This window comes from Aquarana catesbeiana, linkage group LG09 (genome assembly GCF_042186555.1).
Source record: "Aquarana catesbeiana isolate 2022-GZ linkage group LG09, ASM4218655v1, whole genome shotgun sequence".
In the NCBI taxonomy this organism is placed as follows: domain Eukaryota; kingdom Metazoa; phylum Chordata; class Amphibia; order Anura; family Ranidae; genus Aquarana; species Aquarana catesbeiana.
Window position 1 is genome coordinate 191,485,513 of NC_133332.1, and position 27,870 is coordinate 191,513,382.

The 27,870-nt window shown below is 42.4% G+C and overlaps 1 protein-coding gene across 1 annotated transcript in view; it reads left to right on the forward strand.

The window, feature by feature from the left end:
* Positions 1 to 624: 624 nt before the first annotated feature.
* The window catches only part of ZC4H2 (zinc finger C4H2-type containing), a 34,596-nt gene continuing 7,350 nt past the window's right edge, over positions 625 to 27,870 (forward strand). Inside the window, exons 1-2 of the mRNA XM_073599459.1 lie at positions 625 to 832; positions 21,887 to 22,058. Of these exons, the coding sequence (XP_073455560.1) occupies positions 780 to 832; positions 21,887 to 22,058 (225 nt within the window). The 5' untranslated portion in view covers positions 625 to 779. The remainder of the gene's footprint in view (positions 833 to 21,886; positions 22,059 to 27,870) is intronic.

A 27,870-nucleotide genomic window follows, 5' to 3' on the forward strand; every position in this document is an offset into this window, starting at 1 on the left:
AAGATCCCATTATTCTAGGGACGATCCCATTATTATGGGGAAGATCCCATTATTCTAGGGACGATCCCATTATTCTAGGGACGATCCCATTATTATGGGGAAGAGGCCATTATTATAGGGAAAACCCCATTATTATAGAGAAGAGCCCATTATTATGGGGAAGATCCCATTAATATAGGGAAGAGCCCATTATTCTAGGGAAGGTCCCATTATTATAGGGAAGATTTCATTATTCTGGGGAAGATCCCATTATTATAGGGAAGATTTCATTATTCTGGGGAAGATCCCTTTATTCTGCGGAAGATCCCATTATTCTAATCCTAGACATTTTCCTGCTCACACTAATAAGCCATTGATAAATGGAAGGTGCAGTCAGCCGAGGACAAGGATATCACCGATCTTCCCAGCAGGGCAGCACACTCATTAGAGAAAGCAATATATTGTGATCTTCAGTCTGCCATTAATCTGGGCACAAAGCGCTGCCCTCCCTCACTTGACAAGCTCTCACATCATTAGCTCCAACACATTGATTAAGACTGGGAGTAGGAGAGCAATCGCCTGCAGGAAGTAGATAGTGTACAGGAGCGCGGAGCCTTCTGGGAGATGTAGTCCTGGAGCCGGACACCAGCTGTAGGGGGGCGGTAGAGAGGACTTCATTTCCCAGCAGCAGTGCGGCGTGTCCAGTGCCTGCTCAGAGCTGTGCTCACATCTCAATCCATTGTACTGTGTTGTTGGTGCTTTTCACATTCCACTGGACGGTGAAGTGTAAAGTGCAGAGCATGGGAGATGAACAGGAGATCATGTGTAAGCTGGAGAGCATCAAGGAGATCAGGTACTGTGTGTATGGCCGATCGGCGGGGGATTCTCTTCTGCATGGACACTATCGTTGTTTTAGGAGGAATTCGGATAATCGGAGACGATCATTAGATGAGAGCGATTGGAAGTCAGCAGGGGGTCGGGTGGTCCAGCAGGTGCTGCAGCCAGCATGTGGATATAATGGAGGTAGAGGAGCCATTCCCCATTGGGGATCCCTGGCTGTCAGGATGGATCTCCGCACAGCGATCACTTGTAGATCTGATCCATTCGATCATCCTGGTTTGCTTTCTCTCTTTAGTAGATTTATGACAGATCAGGGGGCGAGAACAATGAGCCCCAATCAGAGGAGTGGGCTGAGTGTCCAGTGTGGACAGGTTCGATCCCCATTCATTTCCATGGATGTTGGACACAAAAGCCATCTGATTTCTTCCTGCTGGCCTCCAACATAAGGAGAAGAGAGATGATTGTGTCCCTTTGTAACCTGTGTCTGATGGAAGCTGTACTGATTTTTAAACATCCCTCTGTATTGTCTGTAACTATGCCGTGTCCAAGTGACATTAAAGTTGGCCATACGTTACAAAAAATCTGAGCCGATTTCCCCATCTACACATTGGAGGTGGATGGGGGAATCCTCCCCGCTGTGTCCTTGTAGCTCTGCAGCCCATCAGATCGAACCAGATGACCTTTGTAGAAAGCGCGCATTTGTGTGTCATTTTTTTTAATGACACTCCAAATGCGCTAAACGTTTCATTGGGAAAATACAAAAAATGTGTAAAAACGCATTATTCAAAAATGTGTCGGCTCCAAAAAAAAAAAAAAAAAAAAAAAAAAGCACTGGAGCTACTTGAGGTGCGTTGAGGTTTCTTCTTCAGGGGCGCCTTGGCAAAATGCCTAAAAATTGCCCAAAAATTGTATACAAGTCAGTGGATGGATGAGACCTGCTTTTTAGTTACACAAAGCCACAGGTTTTCATTGTACACCATTACGACCTTCTAGCCGCTGGCATCCTAACAACCAATGACATCATCAGTTGATAAGGAGGATGTCCGTACAGCATCCTGGTTTGATGCTCCTCTTAGTGATGGAGAAAAATTGAGGAATAAAAGAAACATTGGAATACTAATTAGTACCAATGTGCAAAAGTATATTTAATTTGGCAGAATAAAAAACCTCTAACGTTGGGTGTGCTATGTGTGTGGATGTTGGTACATTAAGTTAAAACTATTAGAATAGCTTTTACATTTTAGAATGGGGTGCCTTGAGACTATCCATAATTTTAGAGGATGCCTTGACTGAAAAAAAAAAGGTTGAAAAACACTGCAGTATATGCAATTTTTTTTAGGTGCACCCCCATTAACTTCTCTTAGACCATGCATTTTCATGAAAGCGCATCAAAGTTCTGCATGGTTGATGCACTTTCAGTCTAATGCCTAGTACACACGATGAGAAAATCGGATGAAAAATACCGCTTTCAGAGCGTTCGTTTGATCATTGGTAGACCGCTTTCGGGAGCCGATCACAGCAGTTCATGCAAAATTATCCAAAGGGGCAAGCACGAAAATTTTTCTTGTACGTTAACAGAACAAACTATTTTCATGTAATTAGTTTAGTATTTGTTAAAAAAAATAAAATCGTGTGACCAAGACTACGCATGCTCGGAAATGAAGGGATACATTACATCACTTCCAAAGCTGTATTCTGTCGTATGAGAATTTTCGTATCTTTAGTAACCTATTGGGTTTCCATATGAGACTAGAATGCAAAAAAAAAAATAGACAATCATTCGTCGGATATTTTTATTGTGTGTACAGGGCTTAATAGAAGTAAATGGGAGTGCACGTAAACCGCACATACAATTGTACTGTGCGTCAACTGCAGCGCACCGGTGTGAACCCGGCCTTACTGTGATTTTTCTGACACACACCTAGGAAGTGAGCAAAAGAGAGTCACTAGGTTCCTGCTTTCAATGGGACCATTGAGAATGAATATAGCAACCCTGTAACAGGAAGTCCGATCACACGGGTAACAAAAAAATACATTTTGAGGCATGGAAAATGCTGAAAGCAAAAGAAGTTGGTGTGTGTGTGTGTGTGTGTTTTTTTTTTTTTTTTTTGTACGATGACATAGTTGAATAGAATATTTTTAAAACGGGTATTATACCCAAAAACATGTATTATGTCACAGCTTTCCAATTCTTGGATGTGGTGGCTGCATTCTTTTTCTTTTTAGGCTTTCTTTCCTTACTGGCAGGGTCACTTGAGGACCTAGCGACCCTGCCAGTAAGTGTTATTTTTCCACAGAACAAGTTGTCCTGCAAAAGTAGCAGTTGGAGAGTTGAGACAAATCATTTATCACTAAAAGGGGTGCTTACAACGATCAGCTTTTATTTATGTACAATCTTTATTCTAAAAGATGAAAAAACAATTGCTGTAACTGCTTAACCACTTAACGCCAAATCACGTACATGTACAGCATTTGGCTTTAAGTGCAGCTACAGGCATTATCCCGGTATTTATTTCTGCTGGCGGACGACTTTTATGTAAAAGCCATCCTAGCGGCTAATTAGCCGCTGGATGTCTTTTATAGGCGGCAGGATGGGTCCCCCTCCCGGAATGAAAGCCAGCGCACCAGTGCTTACCGTAGAGATCGTTGAGGACCGGAAGGTCCCCAATGCTCTCTGTGGTATAGAAAACCAGAAGAGATGAGCAGTTTTGTCACTTCCAGTTTCCCGGTTTTAAACAACACCATTTTTAAATTGCTAAAGCATCTGAACACATGGATCTTTGTGTGATCAGATGCTTGTCTAATAAACCCCAGATCTTTCCATAAAGAGTACTTGTCGCTGCCTATTGCTGTCACAAGGGATATTTACATTCCTTGTGATGGCAAGAAGTGATTAAAAGGAAAAAAAAAAAAAAACAGTATAAAAAATAAATGTAAAAATGTAATAAACATTTTTTAAAGTGCTACCTGTCCCCCCCATGCTCATGCGCAAAGGCGAATGCATGCATACCTAAATGCCGATCGCACCACACGTGAGCTATTGCCGTGAACGTCAGAGTGAGAGTAATAATTCTAGCACCAGACTTCCTCTATAATTGTAAAGGCTTTTAAAGCAGCGCCTATGGCGAAGTAGTATGTCGCCATTCTACGAACGTGCACAATTTTAAAGCATACCATGTTGGGTATCTATTTACTCAGCGTAACCCCATATTTTATATTTTGCAAAAAATTGGGTATCACATTGTATTTGTGTGCATTAATATTTATTAAAGTGTATTTTTTTCCCAAAACATTTGTGTTGGAAAGACTGCTTCCACAAATACAACGTGACATATAAATCGTCAAAATCCACCGTTTTATTCTCTAGGGCCTCTGCTACAAAAAATATATAATGTTTGGGGGTTCTAGCAAAAATACAGATTTTTACCTGTAAACAAAACGTGTCAGAAAAAAGCCTGGTCTTCAAGTGGCTAAAGAGTGTTAGCTGGAGTTTGGCTTTGATTTTTTTTTTTTAAATATACTTTATATATAAAGTGTGTAAAAAAACAAATAAGGGGTACTTTCTCCCCTGTACTGCAACACAGCACATAAATACACCACATAACAATACAGTCCAATCATGCAAATCAATGACTTTCACTCAGCTGTGTGATTTCCAATATGTTGTGCAGAGCAAAGTTCCCTGAACCATCAGTTCACGCATGACGCCTCTTTATCCCGTAAGCTTCTTGGTTATCACAAAAAACCTCGTGGGGCCTTGTCAGGTGTGCAGCGCCTGAGATGAACACCTGCTTCACATGTTTTACATGCCATGGCAACAACAAACTAACTGTACAACATGCTTTAACCACTTCAGCCCCTTCCTGACCAGAGCACTTTTTACAATCTGGCACTGCGTCGCTTTAACTGACAATTGCGCGGTCATGCAATTCTGTACCCAAACAAAATTTGCGTCATTTCTTTCCCACAATTAGAGCTTTCTTTTGGTGGTATTTGATCACCTCTGCCGTTTTTATTTTTTGTGCTTTAAACAAAAAAAAGTGCCAATTTTGGAAAAAAAAAATATTTTTTACTTTTTGCTATAATATCCCCCCAATTTAAAAAAATAAATAAATTTCTTCATCAGTTTAGGCCAATACCGTATATACTCGAGTATAAGTCGACCCGAATGTAAGCCGAGGCACCTAATTTTACCACAAAAAACTGGGAAAACTTATTGACTCGAGTATAAGCCTAGGGTGAGAAATGCGCAGCTACTGTAAGTGGAAAAGAGGGTCAACAATGCCCTCACTGTGCCCATTTGCATGCCTCACTGTGCCCATTTGCAGCCATAGGTCCTCCGAACTTCAAACTCTGTTGTTAAGGGTTCCTAGATGCCCCCTAGCTGCAGCCAAAATTTGGAGTCTCTGGACCCAAAGGGTCCCGAAATGACTTTGCTGCAGATGGACACAGTTGACCGACTTTGGGGCCCCGTATCCCAGGGCCACCTGGTGTGCAAACCCAGTGGAACTAGCGCTACAACATATCCAAAGTTGGGGTTCCTAGCACCAAGTGGCCCCGAGATACGGGGCCCCAAATTTGGTTCGGAAAATGTCAAGCACTTTTCTGCAGCAGAGTGACATTTTCTGAACTGATTTTGGGGCCCTATATCTCAGGGCCAGTTAGTGCTAGGAACCCCAGCTTTGGCTATGCTGTAGTGCTAGTTCCACTGGGTTTGCATACCTACTTTGGGGTTCCTAGCACCAAGTGGCCCCGAGATACGGAGCCCCAAAGTCGGCTCGGAAAATGTCAAGCACTTTTCTGCAGCAGAGAATGACATTTTCCAAACCAGCTTTGGGACCACTTCATGCTAGGAACCCCATCTTTGGATATGTTGTAGTGCTACAGTTTACACTGTTTACACACCAAATTTGGGGTTCCTAGCACCAAGTGGCCCCGAGATACAGGGCCCCAAAATCATTTTGGAAAATGTCATTCTTTGCACCAGAAAAGTGCTTGACTCGAGTATAAGCCGAGGGGGGCACTTTCAGCACAAAAAAAATGTGCTGAAAAACTCGGCTTATACTCGAGTATATACGGTATGTATTCTTTTACATATTTTTGGTAAAAAAAAATCGCAATAAGAGTTTATTGGTTGGTTTGCGCAAAAGTTATAGCGTCTACAAACTATGGGAAAGTTTTATGGTGTTTATATTATTTTATTTTTTTACTAGTAATGTCGATGATCTGCAAAATTTTTTTTTTTTTTTTTTTAGCGGTATTGCGACGGACAGATCGGAGATTATTGACATTTATAGAGTGATCAGCGCTATAAATATGCACTGATTACTGTATAAATGTCACTGGCAGGGAAGGGGTTAATACTAGGGGATGATCAAGGGGTTAACTGTGTTCCCTGGGTGTGTTCTAACTGTAGGGAGGATGGGACTAACTAGGTAAGATGACAGATCACTGTTCCTACTTTGTAGGAACACACAATCTGTCTCCTCTCCTCTCCTCTGATAGCACAGGGATTGGTGTGCTCTCGTGCATTCGATTGTGTGTGGCTGGTGGCGATCGCGCCCGCCAGCCCCGCGCATCGGGTCCGTGCTGTGCCATTCTGCTGCAGTATATCTGCGTGAGCCGGTCGGGAACCAGTGAAAAAAAGCAATGGGGGTGAGAAGGAGGGCTTCAGTTTGTTAGTGCATCTAAATCTGCTGGTACATCTAAAACTACCCTCTCCGTAGGTTGGGGGTCTCCAAACTTTCTAAACAAAGGGCCAGTTTACAGTTTTTCAGACTTTAGGGGGGACGGACTGTGGCCTGTCGGAATATAATTTTTTTTTTTCCTGGCATCAGTGGGAGTAGACAGTACTTGTATCATTGGGATGAATAGTGCCCAAAGGGCCTAATAAAAACAAGCAAAGGGCTGCATCTGGCCTCTGGGCCGCAGTTTGGAGACCACTGCCCTAGATTACTAATGCTGCCATCCAAAGATGTCTTTGTCACTCCAGCCAGACTGCAGACACCCTAAAGGCCAGTACACACGATACAAAAATCTGAAGCAAAATTTTGTCCGACGAACTGAGCAAAATCAGAGAGAGCACCACTCTCCTATAAGGTGATGGGACTTTCACGGATATGTCACTGTCTCTGAGGTAAGCACATACACAGTGGGTAATAATAAAATATAACTTTGTTACTGTACAAAATATACAAAGCATAAAAACTATTTGACAGTAACATTAGGCCATATAGAGAATTGACCAAAAATGATACTCAATCCACATAAAATCTTGAAAGATGCTTGTGTATGCAGTAAGCCGACGCGTTTCGCAGACTTATCTGCTTTTTTTGGGCAGCTCAACATGCACAATTAATCGTTAAAAAATCGTGATCTTGATTCACCTCCCCTGACGATCTCTCCTGCTGAGTTTGCCGATTCTTTCATATAAACAAGTGGAGAGATTATCCAGGCAGTCTGCCAAGTTTAGAACTTGAAACATTGTATCTAACTTCCTTCTTAGATCAAAGGGATAAACTTCTCTGTGTAAACAAATAACCTGGGCAGTCTACCAAGCTTTAAACAACGTGTAAATGCAGGAAGTTTAACCACTTAAAGTCTAAGCCCGGGTTCACACCTATGCGAATTAGATGCGGCTTACACCGCATCTAATTCGCAGGACATTTTAAAATACATTCATATGAATGTATCTGGTTCACATATGTGCGTTGCATTCGCACTGCGCATTGCACAAAAAACGTGTGCGTTTTTTGGGCATTGCGGTGCGAACTACAAGCCTATTATCTCCTATGGGAACGCATCTGATTCGCAGATGCATTGCGTTCTGAACAAGGATTTTCTCTTTCTCCTCACTACACCTCCCCCTCTCCCCCCCCCCCTCCCTCCCCCTCTCCCTGCTCTCTAATCCTGAGCAAAAACGCAATGAATCCGTTGAACAGGAGATTGTTATCTCCCCAGTGAAACCTGAGCTTCAATTCGCACCGCACATGTGTGAAACCAGGCTAAATCTTTTTCTGACACTTCTTTCTTAAGTTAAAATCAATATTTTTTGCTAAAAAAAATTACTTGGAACCCCCAAACATAATAAATAAATATATATATATATATATATATATATATATTCAATATTTTTGGGGGAAAAAATACACTTCAATAAATAAAAAAAAAAAAAAAAACGAAACAGTAAAGTTAGCACAATTTTTTTTTGTTTTAATGTGAAAGATGATGTTACGCCGCGAGAATCGTGATCTATCCTCTAAGCAAAAAAATCGTGATTCTCATTTTAGCCAGAATAGTGCAGCTCTAAAATATATATATATATATATATATATATATATATATATTATTATATTCAGATGCAAAATCCTTTACATCATCATATATGTAGGAGCATAAAAACGACGAACGATCTGCTGATTTTCTGATCAACAACCGAACAACTGGATGTGCAAGCTATAAAATTTTTGTCGAATGTGAACGCAACGTCTGATTTTCATTGAATTAGTACAGTTTACATTTTAAAAAAATCGTAAGAGCAAGACTACGCATGCTCAAAAACGAAGAAACACATACAACGCAATTCAACACATTACGTCACTTCTGAAGTTGTACGAGAATTTTCGTATGTTGAGTAACCTTTTTCACTTGAGACTAGCATGCAACAAAAATCGGACGAAATCTGATCATGTGTACCTGGCTTAAGACAGGAAGTGTTACTGGTCAGACCACCAGGTCAAAATTAAGGAAAAAGCCTAAAAACGAAAAATACTGCAGCCACAGCATTTAAGGATTGGTAAGCTGCAATATATTTAGTTTTGGGTTTAATACTGCTTTTAGTGTCATTTTAAATGACATTACTATTTGCTGATGTCTGGTGAATCTCCCCCATTCCAATGTAGGTTCCTGTCCATAGGTCATGCAGTGATCATTGATGTGTATTAGAAATTAGCAGCCCCAAGGCGCAAAAGATCAGTCAGCAGTTTTTGAATGTAAGCGGGACCTGGGAATTAATAAAAGAAAATCAAGAAATGCTCACAGCGAAGTAAATTACTGTTCTTAATCTGCCCATGTATATACTTTGATTCTTTTTGGTGTGATCTATTTTTAAAGCTGATTTCCAGGTTTTGTTTAAAGGATAAGTTGACCTTTAAGCACCTTCCTGTCCGGCGACGTACCCGTGTGTCGCTGTACTTTTGGTGGCTATACACTTTTTTTTTTTTTTTTTTCCCTGCAAAATGCAGTGTTTTGCATGTAATAGACTTCAATAGACCAGCATCCAAAATGCAAGTACCGCGTTTTTGCCACGATTTTTGCCACGACTTGCGTTTTGCAGTGTGTGTGTGTGTGTGTGTTTTTTTTTTTTTTTTTTTTGCTGTACATTCACTTATATTACTGGTTGCTAAGGAGGAGGCCCGGGAAGCCAGCCACTGTGTCCTTAACAACTGAGTCATCAGCTGTCACCGAGCTTCCCTGCTGACAGCTGAATGTAAAAAAAAAGAACTGCCAACAAAAAAAAATTGTGAAAAAAAACCAGCGTGGGTCCTTTGGGTCTAGTATGGATTCGGAGGGGACCCCCCCCATACTTCCTGGACCATACCAGACTGCATGCCCTCAATGCCCCTCACCTTGCCCCCATGTTGATGGGGACAAGAGCCTCTTTCCGACAACCCTTACCCAGTGGTTGTCAGGGTCTGCCAGCGGGGGGGGGGCTTATCGGAATCTGGAAGCCCCCTTTTAACAAGGGGGCCCCCAGATCCCACCCTCCCCCCTATGTGAATGAGTATGGGATACATTGTACCCCTACCCATTCACCAAAAAAAAAAAAAGTAGTGTACAGGCAGTCCCCGAGTTACGAACACCCGAGTTACGAACGACTCCTACTTACGAACGGCCTCATATGCCGGCCACTTGTCCTCCATGCGGGTCCTGTATACCTTTTCGAGCACTTCCGAACACATCCTACACTGCCGTACTACGCCCCAGATAACATAACAAGCGCCCGGAACATCCCACATCCATGCACAGGCGGCAGTTACACTTACGAACGCAGTGTTCCGACCGGAAGTTACACTTACAAATGCAGTGTTGCAACTTACGAACAACTTCGACTTACGAACAAACCTGCAGTTCCTATTGTGTTCGTAACCCGGGGACTGCCTGTAGTGTGAAAAAAATACAGTAGACAGTTTTTGACAATTCTTTTATTAAAAATATCTTCTTCCTGCATCTTCCTCCTCCTGGCTTCTTCTTCCGCTCTTCTTCTTTCTACTGTCTTCTTTGTCTGGTATGCTTCTTCCTCCTGCCGACGACCCTCTTCCGATGCTGCTTCCTGCTGATCTGTCCGCGTTGATGTCAAGCATTTCTTAGATAACGATGGGGGTGTGGCCATAGGATGATGTCATCCAGCGGCCTGCCCTCTTGTGACATCACTGACCCATCAATGCCACGGGCGGAAACGTCACAAGGGAAACGTCACAAGGGGGTGGGGCCTCTGGATGACATCATCCTATGCCACGCCCCCATCGTTATCTAAGAAATGCTTGACATCGGCGCGGACAGATCAGCAGGACGCGGCATCGGAGGAGAGTCGACGGCGGGAGAGGCAGCAGAGGAAGAAGCACACTGGACAAGGAGGACAGGAGAAAGAAGAAGTGGGAGGAGGAGAAGCCCGGTGGAGGAGGAAGATGCAGGAAGACCGGAGGAAGAAGATATTTTTAATAAAAGACTTGTCAAAAACTGTCTACTGTATTTTTTCACACTACACTACTTTTTTTTTTTTTTGTGAATGGGTATGGCTACAATGTACCCCATACTCTCACATGGGGGGGGGGGGCTTCTTAAAGGGGGCTTTCAGATTCCGATAAACCCCCCGTCCGCAGACCCCGACAACCACAGGGCAAGGGTTGTCGGGAAGAGGCCCTTGTCCCCATCAACATGGGGGGGAAATGTGCTTTGGGGGGAGGGGCACAGAGCCCCCGCCCCAACACCCACCCCTCCATGTTGAGGGCATGTGGTCTGGTATGGTTGGGGGGGGGCGTTCGCTCGTTCGCTGGGGGAGGGGGGACCCCATGCCATTTTTTATCTATATATTTTTTTTTTTTTTTTGGCGTGGGGGGGAACTCTCCGAATCCATACTAGACCCAAGGGTCTGGTATGGACCTGGGAGGGGGGACCCCATGCTGTGTGTGTGTGTGTTTTTTTTTTTTTTTTTTTTTTTTTTTTTTTTTTTCCCCTTCAGCTGTCAGCTGATGACTCATCGGTTGTTAAGGACGCGGCGGGCGGCTTCCCAGGCCCCCTCCTTAGCAACAAGCTATATACAGTGTAAAAAAACCCCCGAAAATCGCGGGAAAAAACGTGTGTCCAAGAACGCAGCAAGCACCGCAAAAAGCACTGCAGAAACGCTCAAAAGCAACATGCCTAGATGTGAATAGAGCCTTACAACTGATCCTTTCAGGTTAAGAATTGATTGCCTGGGTTCAATATTCCTGAATGATTACTGATAAGCCTGCAATGGATGTTGTATTGCAGAGCTCCCCTTGCGTCTTTGTAGGTTTAACCACTTAAAGTGGATGTAAACCCAGTGTCATCCTTTCTAAACTACTGCCATAGGGGTTATCTATAAGGATATACATGCCTCCTGCATGTATCTTTACCTGTCAAATGTCTCCCCTCTGTCTATTAGACCCGAAAAATCATATTCTGTGGGTGGGTCTGTTGTCTGGAGCTCGGTGGGTGGAGTCATGATGTCAGTAGACTCCCCGCCCACCTCTACACTCCCCTTGTCAATATGCATTTTCTCCTGTGTATTTCTTACACTGAACTTCTGCTAGGATCTCTAACATCCAGTGAAAAGACAGGAAAGTAACCACATGACTTCAGCATGCCAAATCATACTGAGGTGTGGAACAGCCAATCCTTGCAGAGCTGCTGAAGAAAGGAGTGGGGGTGGGAATTAAAAAATAATGCATGTCTTAGGCTAGTGCACGAGATATGTAAATCACCTGTCACTCACAGCAAGGGGGAGGATTTGACAACGTTTTTCTCTGTTTGTAAAGTTTTATCTCACTGAACAATGAAATAGGATTGCTCAGAGATGGATTAACTCTTTGTGGCAAGACTGGGCTCAAATGATAGAAATTCTTATACTCTACATTATGACTAAAAAAAAAAAAACAATTTCGGGTTTACATCCACTTTAAGGACCAGGCCTTTTCTGACACTTTTTTTTGTTTTACAAGTAGAAATCAGTATTTTTTGCTAGAAAATTACTTGGAACCTCCAAACATTATATACAGTGCCTTGCAAAAGTATTTCATTTTTCGTGTTTTGCCTCACAACCTGGAATTAACATGGATTGTTTGAGGATTTGCATCATTTAATTTGCAGAACATGCCCACAACTTTGAATATGGTGTGTGTTTTTTTTTTTTTTTTGGTTGGTTTGTTTGTTTTTTTATTGTGAAGCAAACAACAAATAGGACAAAATAACAGAAAAAGTCAATGTGCATAACTATTCACCCCCCTAAAGTCAATACTTTGTAGAGCCACCTTTTGCGGTTATCACAGCTCCAAGTCGCTTTGGATAAGTCTCTATGAGCTTGCCACATCTTACCACTGGGATTTTTGCCTATTCCGCCTTGCAAAATTGCTCCAGCTCCTTCAAATTGGATGGTTTGCGCTTGTGAACAGCAATCTTTAAGTCTGACCACAGATTTTCTATTGGATTGAGGTCTGGGCTTTGACTAGGCCATTCCAAGACATTTACATGTTTCCCCTTAAACCACTCAAGTGTTGATTTAGCAGTGTGTTTGGGGTCATTGTCCTGCTGGAAGGTGAACCTGCGTCCTAGCCTCCAAATCACACACAGAGTGGTACAGGTTTTGCTCAAGAATATCCCTGTATTTAGCACCACCCATCATTCCCTCAACTCTGACCAGTTTCCCAGTCCCGACTGCTGAAAAACATCCCCACAGCATGATGCTGCCACCACCATGTTTCACTGTGGGGATGGTGTTCTTTGGATGATGTGATGGGTTTGCGCAAGACATAGCGTTTTCTTTGGAGCACCTTTCTCCATACATTTTGGGAGTCTCCCACATGCCTTTTCGCAAACTCAAAACGTGCCATTTTGTTTTTTGCTGAAAGTAATGGCTTTCTTCTGGCCACTCCACCATAAAGCCCAACTCTATAGAGCGTACAGCTTATTGTCGTCCTATGTACAGATGCTCTAATCTCTGCTGTGGAACTCTGCAGCTCCTCCAGGGTTACCTTAAGTCTCTATGCTGTCTCTCTGATTAATGCCCTCCTTGCCCGATCCGTGAGTTTGGTGTGCGGCCGTCTAATGGCAGGTTTGCTGTTGTGCCATGTTTTTTCCATTTGGTTATGATAGATTTGATGGCCCTCCTAGGGATCATCAAAGATTTGGATATTGTTTTTATAACCTAACCCTGACTTGTACGTCTCAAAAACATTGTCCCTTACTTGTTTGGAGAGTTCCTTGGTCTTCATGGCAGTGTTTGGTTAGTGGTGCCTCTTGCTTAGGTGTTGCAGCCTCTGGGGCCTTTCAAAAAGGTGTGTGTGTGTATATGTAATGACAGATCATGTGACACTTAGATTGCACACAGGTAGACATCATTTCACTAATTATGTGACTTCTGAAGGTAATTGGTTGCTTTTTATGGGCTTCATAACAAAGGGGGTGAATACATACACACATGCCAATTATCATTTTTTTTATTTCTGAAAAATAGTTTTATGTATATATTTTCTAATTTTATTTCACCAATTTAGACTATTGTGTTCTGAACCATCACATATTTGAAAATATAAAAAAACATTGAACCTAAGTCTGTAATGTAACAAAATAGGTAAAAAAGCCAAGGGGGTGAATACTTTTGCAAGGCACGAGAGAGAGAGAGAGAGAGAATGAGAATGAATATATATGAATGAATAAAATGGCAATCGTTGCAGTTTTTTATGTCGCACAGTATTTGCGCAGCAGTTTTCCAAACCAAATGTTTTTGGAAAATATACACTTTGATAAATATTGTGTTTTTTTTTTTTTTGTATTAACAGTTAACCCATTTTTGGGTAAAATACAAAAGATGATGTTACGACGGGTAAATAGATACCAAGGGGAAGCCAAGGGGGAAAAGCCTCCCTCTTCTTTTTGGTTCTGGTTTGTGGTGCTCAGATGTGGTGTAGTTCCGCTTTAAGAAAAAAGTATTCAATGCCCTTATTTTTGCAGGGGGAAAAAAAAAAAAGTGCGTTTTTATTTATTTATTTTTTTTACTTTCCCCTCAGGAACTTGCAAAGCATTGTGCCCACGATCAGTGGATTGCAGGTACAAAGTCGGACTCATGCAAGCTCTTCTCTAGCTCCCTACCTGTAATTCTGTACAGGCTTTTCAGTTAGAGAACTGGATGAAGTGTCAATGTACTATGAGTGCGCTGATTGCTGTACTCATGTTTTATTCATAACTACATGTCTGTGCTGCAGAGGCAGATGGGACTTGTAGTTTATTAATTCGCAGTTCTTTGAATAACGGCTCGAGGGGTAGGGGGATGCTTAGCACACAGCCATCAAATATCTCAGCACTATAATATCCAAGCATCTTCATGGAACCTACTCACTGAATTTTCCTCCCTTATCGATAAAAGTTCAATTCTTACTTAACCATTGCTTACTGGGCACCTAAACCCCCTTCCTGCCCAGACCAATTTTCAGCTTTTAGCGCTGTCACTCTTTGAATGACAATTGCGCGGTCATACAATACTGTACCAAAATGAAATTTTTATCATTTTTTTCCCACAAATAGAGCTTTCTTTTGGTGGTATTTGATCACCTCTGGGGTTTTTTATTTTTTGTTAAAAATATTAAAAAACACCGGAAAAAAAAAAAAATACAAAACCGTTTTATATTTTGTTAATAAATTTTGCAAACGGGTAATTTTTCTCCTTTATTGATATACGCTGATGAGGCTACACTGATGGCCACCGATAGGCTGCATTGATGGGCACTGATAAGGCGACACTGATGAGGTGGCACTGGTAGGTCACACTGATAGGCAGCACTGCTAGCTGACACTGAGGCACTGATAGGTGGCACTGATTGCCGGCACTTATGTACTGGTGAACACTGATTCGTGGCACTGGCAGGCGGTACTGGTGGGCACATTTGAGGCGGCTCCGCCTCCTCCTCTTCGGGACCGATGTCCCTTCAACAGAAGCCAGTGATCGGCTTTTTTTTCTCCTCACGCTGTTAGTGTGAGAAGAAAAAAAAAACTATTACCGATCTTTTGTTTACATCACGTGATCAGCTGTCATTGGCTGACAGCTGATCACGTGGTAAGGGGCTGGGATCGACACCTTACTCCGATCTGTGATCACCCGAGTCTCATTGACTCGGATGATCACAGCGCACGCCCTTCAGAGGGGCGTGGCGAGCGTGCAAAGGGGAGGACGTCTCTTGATGGCCTCCCGGCAAAGCAGATGCGCGCTGTAGCCGTCATTCGGGTATATCGCGGATCTGAAGGGGTTAAACACTGGAGTGCTGCTCTGTTTTCTTTGTTCAGACTCTGCAATATAAAATGACTAAATATATTCTCGAGAATCCCTCCTAAAAATCATTCCTGGTGTTCTTCTACTTTACCAACTCATTTTAAAAACTCACCCGCTCATCAGCCCACCCAATGAACGAACTCTGACGAAAAACAATCAAACACTACAAGCTTGCTCTGCATCCTTCTACTGTTTTCCCTATAGTGGGCAACCCAAATTTTTCCCAAGGTTTGAAGGACCCCTGTTTTCAGAGACTGTTTGTTTATTGCTGACATAATGTAACATAACCTGATAGTTGACCACATCTCCAGCAGGTTCAGGGAGTGTCAGGGTACATGGAGGGGAATTGATCAAAACTGAAGCAGACAGAATCTGAAGCATGTGTGCATGATGACTAATCGGTTTCTATCTTTTATTTTCAAAATTTAACTGAACAAGCTGAAGATAGAAGCGGATTGGTTGCTATGCACAACTGCTCCAGATTTGATAAATTCCCCCCATGGTGTTTGCAACTGTTGGGGTGCGGTACCAGTAGGTAGCGATTTTGGATTAAGATTCTTGGTTTCTGTGGATGACTTGTAAGAAAGTGTGAGTGTTTTGGCACTGCTAGTAATCTACCAGACAGATGTCAAAGTGGCTGCACTAACCCATGGCTCTGTGCAATGGTACACTATGATAACAGCTCACATTAATGATGTTTTGTTGGGTCTTCATTAGAGGTCGACCAATATGGGTTTTTCTCTGGCCGATGCTGATATTTAGAAATCACGGCGGACGATGGCAGATATGTTAGGCCGATTTTTTTTTTTTTTTTTTTTCCCCCTTCATCACATAAAATCTAACAGTTAGACCCCTTTCACACTGGGGCATTTTTCAGGCGCTTTTGGGCTAAAAATAGTGCCTGTAAAGTGCCTGCAAAACAGCTCCTCTTCATACTGAGGCGATGCACTGGCAGGATGTTAAAAAAAAAAAAAGTCCTGCAAGCAGCATCTTTGGACCGGTGTTTACGTGTTTACCGCTCCTCCACCACTCCTACCCATTGAAATGAATGGGCATCGCTGCCGAAGCGCCTGCAAAGAGCTTCGGCAGCGGCGCTACACGGGCGCATTTAATCCCTTCATCAGCCACTAGCTGGGTTATAAGCGCCCTGCTAGCAGCCGAATAGCGCTGCTAAAATGACAGTAAAGCGCCGCTAAAGCTAGCAGGGTTTTACCGTCAACGCCTGCCTACGCCAGTGTGAAAGCAGCCTTAAGTAATAAGTGATACAGAAAATTTCTTACATTTAAACATTTATTAAACAAAACAAACCTCCAATCAGTTCACTTGTAATGTATAATTTAGATGAAAAAAAAAACTATATCTTAAATAATAAATACACAAAAACAGGTAATCCAAAGTTTTGGATGAAAAAAAATGGGCTAACTTTACTGTTTTTTTTTTTTGTTTTGTTTTTTTTTTTAATTCATTAGTGTATTTTTAAAAAAAAAATGTGTTTGAAAGACTGCTGCGCAAATGCCGTGTGACATAAAATATTGCAACAACCGCTATTTTATTCCCTAGGGTCTGCTAAATATATAATATATATATTATAATGTTTGGGGGTTCTAAGTGATTTTCTAGCAGAAAATGCAGGATTTTTACTTTGTAAGCAATAAGTGTCAGAAAAGATTTAGAGTTCAGTCCATTGATGAGTATAAACATTGCATCTCTTTGCTTCTTTTCTCAGACTTGGCAGGCTGCCCAGATAGGAGAGACAAGTGCTCCACAGGAAGACTTCAGGCAACTTGCATTGACTTCTATTACAGAAGTCATTTGCAAGTCGCGCAGAAGTTTTCAATCGGCCGATGCCGATTAATTAAAAAATTCCAAATATCGGTCGACCTCTAGTCTTCATACAATCCAATAAAAAAAAATAGTTCCATCTATTGCTAGTCAGTAAAATTTCTCAAGGACTAGATTTTTGTTCATGCGTGCAACAGCCGTCTTTTGTCTATAACTTTTAGTTTAAATGTATTTTTATTATAAAGTTTAAAAAAGTATACAAAAGTTAACAAAACATGACTTGGCTTCATATACAAATACAGAACACAACATTTCGACAATAGTCTAACAAGGTCTTATGTCGTGTGTACGAAAATGCGACACACATTGCCAATACATATTGTATAGGATCAGTGGCCACAGCTTTTTTCTTCAGAGGAATCATTGTCTTAGTATACATATAGTGCACTTAAAACTTTTTAAAAATGCTATGCTCCTGGCAACACGCCTTGGGAATAGATGTCGTCAGTAGAAGTTGGTAAAAGATGAAAAATGAAATCTTATCTCCACAGTAAAGAGGGAGAGGGTGAAGGGGTGGGGTGGTGGCGAAATAGTAGGTGAGACCCTGGGTCAACTTTTGAGTCCGAGTTGCAGTATATAATTTATGACCGGCGTCTAGGCGGACCCAGGGATCCCACACCTGTTCGAAGGTCACAAGAGTAATATTTATTTTTGCTGTAAGAGTTTCCATGAGTTTAACTTCTTGAATGTAGGAAGGCAGGTTATGTTACAGTTGAAAAAGGATTTCAAATTGGTTTTCCTTATAGATAGTGCAAGTGGAGGTTTGGTGGATTGATGCCAAAATTCTGCTCCATTCCACTGATTGTTTATTTAATATCTGTCTCCATTTTGTCTCATAGTTATGCTTTAGGTGTGTGTCAGACTGTGGAGCCATCAAGAGTTGGTATATATCTGAAAAAAAGGGGTAGGGGGTGGAAAAGGGGTGGAGATTGTGCAAAGTGTTTAATTTGCATATAACTGCATAAAGCTCACAAAGGCAATCTGTATTGCTTTTGTATGGTTGTAGAGGGCAGAAAAGATTTTATCTTAGCGTCTATGAGATTGCCTATGTGGAAGAGGAACTTGAGCTTCCATGGTATCGACATACGTTGACATCAACACTCATTATCACTGCTCCAGGTGAGTAGCCTCTAAGGCTCCATTCACACTAATGCATTTTTTGATGTATTTTGCATTTTGCAGAAATGCATGGGAATTTTTTAACATGGGTTCCTATGGAACATGTTCACATCAATGCATTTTTGTACCTCTGCATTTTTGGAAAGGGTCAGGGACTTTTTTTCATGCAAAATGCAGCGTTTTGCATGTAATAGAATTCAATGGACCAGCATCAAAAACGCAAGTACAGTGTTTTTACTGCATTTTTGGCGTTTTGTTTTTCTTCTTTTCACTGTATTCAGTATAAAAAAAAAACTGTAAAAAAAAAAAAAAAGAAACGCTGTAAAAACACTGCTCTAAAACGCGGAAGCACTGCAAAAAAACACTGCAGAAACTCTCAAAAGCAACATGCATAGATGTGAATCAAGCCTAATAATCCCTTCACAACTCCTCAAGTCAGGTTCCAGCTTGTGTGCTGCACAATGGAAGAGAAGGAAGATCCGGACAGCTGCACTTCAACAGTCTACTTTATTCAGTATTAACATTAAGTTCTAGTTCACACCAGATGCAGTTCTGTGCGCTTTTTTTCTGCACTAATAATGCACGCAGTGTTTTTTATGTATTCCAATGGCCCTAGTTCACACCAGTGCAGAAGAAAAAGTAGAGCGTGCTGCATTTTTTCTGCACAGAACTGTATTGGAACCTAGCAAATTGTATCAAAAATGCACTGGAACTGTGTGTGGTGTGAACTGTAAGCAAAACTGATCCGGAAAGTATCCGGAGCGCATTTTTATGGTGTGAACTGGCCCTAAAAATGCATGCACAGTGTTTTCCATGTATTCCAATGGCTCTAGTTCACACCAGTACAGTCAGTCCCAGTCAGTTTCCGGTGCAGAAACTGACTGGAACTGGCTGCATTGGTGTGAACTAGTGCCATTGGAAAACACTGTGCATGCATTTTTAGTTCAGAAAAAAAGCACACGGAACTGCATCTGGTGTGAACTGGCCCTAAAACCAAATGACAGATGGAAAAAGTACATTGGGAGACGAGCAGATAGACCCATTTCTACCGAGTCTACCTGCTTGTCCCCACTGTACTTGTTCTATTATTTGGTTTTTAATGTTTATACCGAATAAAGTGGATTGTTGGAGTGCAGCCGTCCGGATCTTCCATCACCATATGGTAGGTGAGGCTATCAAGGATGGCTGGTGTGTACAGGAATAACATCACGGGATAGACATCTGAAATCGGTGTGAATTTGTCTGACATGTTTTCTGGATCTCTTTAGTAAACTTATATTTGGTAATTAGATGGATATCTCTATACTCAGTGACTGGGCCCCAAATCATGGAGTTGCAATGTGTCAGTGCAATCCCAAATGTTTGTCTTTTGACCATTAATTATAAGAGTACAAGGCAGACCAGAACAGCACTAATCTGAGATGAGACACATAGTAGTATTTTATGATATCCGGGAATGCCACTCTGTGGCGTTTACAGCCCCCCCAGGTGAATCAAAGGAGATCTCACTGGAGTTTTTTTAATGTTGTCAGCGGAATTTTGAAACATACAATTTTCAAACATTTTTCACTTGTAGGGTGAAGTTGAGGTCCTCATCCGATGATGTGTAGGATAGGCCTCTAACACTTATGTTATAGTAAACATATAAAGGGGGTCAGCGCTAAAGAAAAGAAATGGGCAACTTGCAAAAGATAAATATACAATACTCAAACAACAAAGAAAATAATGCAGCGCCTCCAAATATACAATATTACATACTTAAAGCATGTGCTATCAATTCAAGTTGGTACCAAGTTGGCTGGCCAGTTGATCTGGGAATTTTCTCTGGCTTTATTTTACATTCATTGCCCTTCCATATGCTCCTTGCTGCAAAGGCCAGTTATAGGTGGGGGCAGTGAACATTTGCTTTTACTGTTGGCATACTGGTGAGGGGACGCACTGGACACCTTTGCTGCCTTTGTGCTATGTGCTGGGTGTCCAGTGCACCCCTGTGCCTTTTAAGGAGGGGTTTGCTCACTTGCCCTTTGCCTATCCATTATAATGCATGTGCTTCTACAATGGAGGCTCTCAAAAATGTATAGTTAGGGCTGGGGATAATAAAGGGGGGCCTTGTCGCGTCCTCCGCAGCTTACGCATGTATTTGCAAATGTGTGCTTGCTATACCCCCGTTTTTAACGCAAACTGTTAGGTTAATACGAGGTTGGCTGGCGAGTTAAGTTGGGAATTTCTTTAATTTTGTTTCCAATGACCTTCCATGTGCTCCTTGCTGCAGAGGCCAGTTATAGGTGGGGGCAGCGGCCATTTGTTTGTACATATGCTATCAACATAGTATTCATAATGTAGAAAAAGCATCCACAATATTCAAATATGATGAAAAAAAATGTAATTGGTGTAAATGAAATCCAATGCAAAAATGTGATAAATATTACAGCAAAGAAAGTGTCTTCCACCAGCTAATATAAATCCTCTCCACCATGCATGCAACAGAACTAAATACACTCACCAACATTAAAGCTGCCAGAGGAAAGCAGCAATGTGCGTGTTTGTGTCAACAGGATCCTTTTACACGTCAACCAGCTCCATTCTCACAATGGGGACACCCTTCTCACCACTGGGGACAGTCAGAAGGTTTGCTTGATACTGTCTGGGTAAAAAAAAGCACTCCCCTCACCTCACCTGATATAGTGTAATGTTTTTATTAAAAAGTATAGATTTCACATAAAGTAAAAGGCTTCATCAAAATGCCAGTAAAACAAGGAGAGCCGCCAGTTCCAAGCATGGAAGTGGCAGCTAGACGTCAGCGTGTAGCTCTTGTCCCAATGCGTTTCATGCAAACGCATGTCTTCAGGGGGACGCGTGACCGTGTGTTTTTACTGCCACCCCCAAATTGGCAAAAAATTAAAAAAAATATAGCCTATACAGTTGCGACACAAGTCATATTGTAATTGAATGTTATTAAAAATTACCTTTCCCCTTCAATCTGTAGCTCTGTCATTTTCTGTAAAATGCAATGCAGTATCTGGCTACCTGGAGGTGTTCACAGATGGTGTACGGAATGCCCCCCAGATATAAAATACCCTGCTTGTGTAATTGGCTTACTGAATTTCCCAGAAGTCTGCACTGAGATACAAATCCAATTTCAAATGTCAACTCTGCAGGTGTGAATACAAACCAGTCTTGATTGAAAATTCATAATTTTTTTTTTAATTTTTTTTTTTTTGTCTGATCTCTATATCAAATTAAATTCTACACTATAGAGTGCTCCTCCTCCCTTTTTTTTTTTTTTCTTCTTCCTTCTTCCCTACTTGACACTGCAATTTTTAAAGGTTGTCTTTTCAGAAGTATTTTTTCAATAAACATTTAGTTGTGGTAGGAACATTAAATTAGAAGAAGCAGTGGGCAGAAAACTGCTTGGACTGGTCAAATGTTGTGTGAAGCGATATCAGTATCAGTATTAGTAATTCTATGCGTGAAATATTAAATTAATCTTTACTGACAGATTAAATTTGTGATGTCTGATAAATGTAATCATGTTGTTCCTTCCAGGAACAAGACTCTTCAGATGGAGAAGATCAAGGCTAGACTGAAAGCTGAGTTTGAGTCCTTGGAGTCTGAGGAACGACATCTAAAAGAGTACAAGCAAGAAATGGACCTTTTACTTCAAGAAAAGATGGCTCATGTAGAAGAACTGAGGCTTATTCATGCTGACATTAATGTGGTATGTATTAGAGCCGTTAAAGTATATTTAACCAGTTCCCACCCAGGCCAATTCTGATATTTTTCTTCAGTACGTTTTGATTAGCTCAGCATGAAAAGAGCTTTCCTGAAGCATTTCAGTTCTTGGTAGTGCAACTGAAGCAAACCATCAACTATGGGTGGCAAGGCACTGTCAAAAGATCTCTGGGATTAGATTGTGGACGGGCACAAGTCAGGAGATGGATACAAAATTTCAAAGGCTTTCTTAATGCCTGGAAGCATGGTCTATTATTAAGAAGTGGACGGTATTTGGTACAACACAGACCCACCCTGGATCAAGACCTTGCTCCAGACTGGATGAAAGAGCCAGGAGGAAACTGGTCATAGAGGCTACCAAGAGGCTTACAGCAACTCTGAAGCAGTTGCAGGAATTTATGACAAAGAGTGACATGTGACAACAATATAAAATTGAGGTTTGTATGGGAGGGTTGTAAGAAGGGCCATTTGCAATCATGAATGAGCTTTGCCAAAACGCACCTTGAAGATCCTGAGGCCACATAGAAAAAGGTGTTCTGGTCAGATGGGATTAAATTAAAATTGAATTATTTGATTTCAACACCAAACGATATGTCTGGTGAAAATCCATCAAAATAACACCATTCCTACAGTAAAGCATAGAGGTGGTAATATCTTGTTATGGGAGTGTTTCTCTGCAGCGGGGACTGGAGCACTTGTCAGCATAGAAGGAAAAATGGATGGGGCAAAATACCATCAAATTCTTGAGGGACATCTGCTGCCCTCTGCCAGAAAGTTGCCAGTGGGAAGAAGGTTTACCCTCCAAGCTCCGATATGACAATGACCCAAAGTACAAATAACCACATAGTGGTTGAATGAGAAGACTTAAACCCCGTTGAAAATCTATGGAATGACTTGAAGACTGCAGGCCTCAAACGGTCACCATCAAATTTAACTGAACTTGAGCAGTTCTGCAAAGAAGCGTGGGCAAATATTGCAAAGTCTGGATGTGCAAAGTTAGTAGAGACCTATCCCAGCAGACTAAAGGCTGTAACTAAAGCAAAAGGTGGTTACACTAAGTAAATACAGCTGGATAAAACAAATACTGTGTCTGTTTTCACTTCAGGCTGCAAAGCAACAAAGTGTGATTATTTTAAGGGGGGGGGGGTGATTCTTTTCTATGCCCACTGTTCACTAGCTGTTGGACTTGAGCTTGAATTTGGTCAGTAGTGGGTATAAATTAAGTGTAAGGTAATGAAACTTCTTTGGTGACTTTACCGCCTAGGTAGGTAAAGGTGTTCACTATTTTAATCCTCTTGATGCAGTCTGACAGCTCCCCATGTCATGGTATCCAAGGGAAGGAGGGTAGATTAGTCCCAATTAATAACCAAACCCGACTGGGAGCAAAACTCTGAAATCAGGTTCAAGGAGATCAAGGAACAGGATTTGTTACCTAGGAACAGTAATGCATCATCAGCATACAGGACTGTCCTTTTTTTCCCACCACATCAGAGCTAGGTGTCTCTTAGTCTGTTTACCTCTAAAAAGTCTATCTATACATGGTTACATACAATGGGCATGTTTAGATGCAGAGCAACAGTGTGTCAACTGTAGATATCTGGGTGATCCACACATTATCACCTCATGCTCAAATGGATATTCTACCAACCTTAAACAGTTGGTTAATTGTCAAACAAAGTTTGGGGTCTACCTTGTAACATGTACCATATATGTGGGTAGGACCACAAGAATACCATGATAGAATGTGGGATCACATTTCCAATATCAATTCGACCAAGGACACTAACTTAGCAAGACACTTCAGAAATTCCCACAAATCATTGAAAGAATCAATTACCCTCCTAGAGGCGGAGATAGATTTTCCCTTCTATGTAAGACCCCTTTCACACTGGGGCGCTTTGCAGGCGTTACAGCGCTAAAAATAGCACCTGCAAAGCGCCCTGAAAGAGCCACTGCTGTCTCTTCAATGTGAAAGCCCCGAGGGCTTGTGCGCTGGCAGGACGCTAAAAAAAGTGGGAGTGGTGTATACACCGCTCATGCCCATTGAAATGAATGGGGCAGCGCGGCTATACCGCCGGCATAGCGCTGCCGTAGCAGCGCTTTGCGGTGGTTTTAACCCTTTCTCGCCTGCTAACGGGGGAGGGTAAAGGCGCCCCGCTATCAGCCGAATAGCGCCGTGAAATTCACGGTAAAGCGCCGCTACAAATAGCGGCGCTTTAGCGCCGACACACCCACTGCCCCAGTGTGAAAGGGGCCTAAAAGTTAGGCATACTGGGTATTCAAACTTGACTCCCACATTCCTAGGGGTCTCACCCACTATTATGAATAATCTCTGAACCCCTCTTTTTGTCCTCTTTCCTTCCTTTTTGCCCCGCCCCCCCCTCCCCTTTTCTTGTAATACCTAAACATTTTAGTCTTTTTATTTCTCTAGTACATTCCTGACTGATCATACGACTTACTTACTTTCAAGTTTTTCCTTATGAGTTTTTAATAAGCAATGCCATTTTATACATAGCTTTTTTTAAAACTGGGTGGGAGAGGAGACCATTGCTAGATGGTTTTGGGGTGGGGTGGGGGTTGCTATGTGTTTGTTAGGTGCCTGTATTCCATTGTCTATTGTGCCTGTCTGCCTTAGAAGAAAAGTATTATGGAATGTGTATGTGTATGTGGATTAGCTGTGAGGAGGGAGGGGGGAATTCCGCCAACAGCTCTCCCTGCTGATAGGACAGTCTACTGATGAGAAGTTTAAATACACCTGTGTGTCTGTTACTGAATGTAGTCTACCCCGCCCTGTGTCATTATGCAAAGGAGCGGGGATTGTCCTCTGAGTGTATATCTTTGTGTGTCTCTGTTCAGATAAACAGTTCATGTTCCATTTCAGCAGCCAAAACGAGTACTGCCTAGTTTATGGTTGCAAGCGGCTGTAATATCTAATATCTAATATCTATATTCAGACTGCAGGAAGCCGGTATATGACAGAAGCACTCAAGCGGAGTGTGGGACATTCCGTTATAGTTGCTAACCTTTTTTGATTTTTCCTTTTTAGTTTTGGTCATGCTTTAATTTTTATTCTTATTTTTACTTTTTGTTTTCGTTTTTGAGAGGGGTACTTTTTACATTTTCCAGTTTCCTCTTTAACCACTTCCCTACCTGCCTATAGTCATATGACGTCCGCAGGAGCATGCTGCCATCCTGGGCAGGCCTCAAATGAGGTCCTCTGCTATATGCTGCTCCTGCGGGCCCCTGGGGGCCCGCATCACGGAGATAAGGGATGAGGCATGTCCCTCGGACACAGCCCATCCCAGATTTGTGTAAAGAACCAATAGAAATCGGCTTTTCACCACGTGACCAGCTGTGTCCAATCACAGCCGGTCACATGCACTGTCCTTGTGCACGGCGTGCAGATCGGCGATCGGGGACAAGGCTTGTCACCCTGACACAGCCCATCCCCGATCGCGGTAAAGAGCCAATAAAATTGTGTCCAATCATAGCCGGTCACAGATTGTCAGCCAACCGCGGTAACGAGCTGTTACCGGGTTCTCCCCCTCACACACCGATCGCGTGTGAGGAGAAGATTCTGGTAACATCTCGTTACCGCTTACAATGTACACCCAATAACACTGATTGCCCCCTCCCTAATAAAGAGGACCTGTCGCCAGCCCATCTGAGTACCCGAGTACCTGTCGCCAGCCCATCTGAGTACCCGAGTACCTGTCGCCAGCCCATCTGAGTACCCGAGTACCTGTCGCCAGCCCATCTGAGTATCCGAGTACCTGTTGCCAGCCCATCTGAGTCCCTGTCACCGGCCCACCCGAGTACCTGTCACCTGCCCTCTCCCTAATAAAGAGGACCTGTCGCCAGCCTATCTGAGTAATCGAGTACCTGTCTCCAGCCCATCAGATTACCCGAGTACCTACCTGCAGCCCATGCCTCATAGAATATACCTTGGGGTGTTTGCTTTCCAAAATGGAGTCATTTTGTGGGTAATTACACTGTCCTGGTGCTCCAGGACCTTCAAAGGTGTGATAGGAAGGAATGAAATGATATGTGTAATTTATGCTCCTAGAATGCCTGAAGGTACTACTTCAATGTTGGAACTCTGTATGTGGCCAGGCTGTGTAAAAGTCTCACACATGGAGTATCGCCATACTCAGGTTGAGTAGCAGAATGTATTTTGGGGTGTGATTTTTGCTATGTACATGCTGTGTGTTAGAAATATAATATAAATTGACAACTTTCTGTAAAAAAAAAAATTAAGTTTTAATTCTCTTTCCACGATTTTCGAAGACTTGTGGAAAGAAATGAACCGTTCAAAAGACTCATTATGCCTCATAGAATATACGTTGGGGTGTTTGCTTTCTAAAATGGGGTCATTTTGTGGGTAATTCCTGTCCTGGTGCTCCAGGGCCTTCAAAAGTGTAATAGGTTGTTAGGAAATGTTATGTTCCAAGAACACCTGACCGTGCTCCCTGCATGTTTGGCCTCTCTATGTGGCCAGGTTGTGAAAAAGTCTCACACATGTGGTATCGCCATACTCAGGAGGAGGAGTAGCAGAATGTATTTTGGGGTGTAATTTGAAGTATACACATGCTGTGTGTGAGAAATAACTTGTTATGACAATTTTTCGTGTAAAAAAAAAAAAAAAAAAAAAATTCTTTATTTTTCCCAAGAATTGTGGGAAAAAAGTACAAATTCAAAAAACTCGCTATGCCTCTTACTAAATACCGTGGACTGTCTACTTTCCAAAAAAGGGTCATTTGGGGGGGTATTTGTACTTTCCTGACATTTCAGGGCCTCAAGTCAGTGCATCAGGTGTATTCAATTTTCAATGATTTGCACCATAGCTTGTAGACTCTAACTTTCACACAGACCTAATAAATACACTTATTTTGGGTTATTTTTACCAAAGATATGTAGCAGTATAAATTTTGGCCAAAATTTATGAACAAAAATTACTTATTTGCAAAATTTGATCATAGAAACTAAAAGTGTTTTTTTTTTTTTTTTTTGTTTGTTTTTTTCTAAATTTTTGCTCTTTTTTTCTCTCATGTCGCAAAAAATAAAAAACCCCGTGGTGATTAACCACTTGCCGCCCGCCATATAGCAGAATGACGTCGGCAAAGTGGTTTCAATATCCTGACTGGACGTCATATGACGTCCTCAGGATATTGAGCCACTGCGCGCCCCCGGTGGCGCGCATCGCAGCGATCGTTGTTGCGGGGTGTCAGTCTGACACCCCGCAACACCGATCTAGGTAAAGAGTCTCTGACGGAGACTCTTTACCACGTGATCAGCCGTGTCCAATCACGGCTGATCACGATGTAAATAGGAAGAGCCGGTGATCGGCTTTTCCTCACTCGCGTCTGACAGGCGTGAGTAGAGGAGAGCCGATCAGCTGCTCTCCTGACGGGGGGGTCTGTGCTGATTGTTTATCAGCACAGCCCCCCCTCGGATCCTACCCAGGACCACCAGGGAAGCCGCCCAGGACCACCAGGGAAACCAGCCACACTGGACCACCAGGTATGCCCCCTAGACCCCCAGGGAAATACTGATCTGTGCAAAGGCAGCTGCCAATCAGTGCCCACTCCCATGCCTACCACTGCCAGTGCCACCAGGGATGCCCATCAGTGCCGTGTATCAGTGCCCATCAGTGCCACGTATCAGTGCCGCCTATCAGTGCCCAGCAGTGCTGCCTATCATTGCCCATCAGTGCCACCCATAAGAACCCATCTGTGCAGCCTTTCAGTACCCATAGGTGCTGCATATCAGTGCCACCCATCAGTGCCGCCTACCAGTGC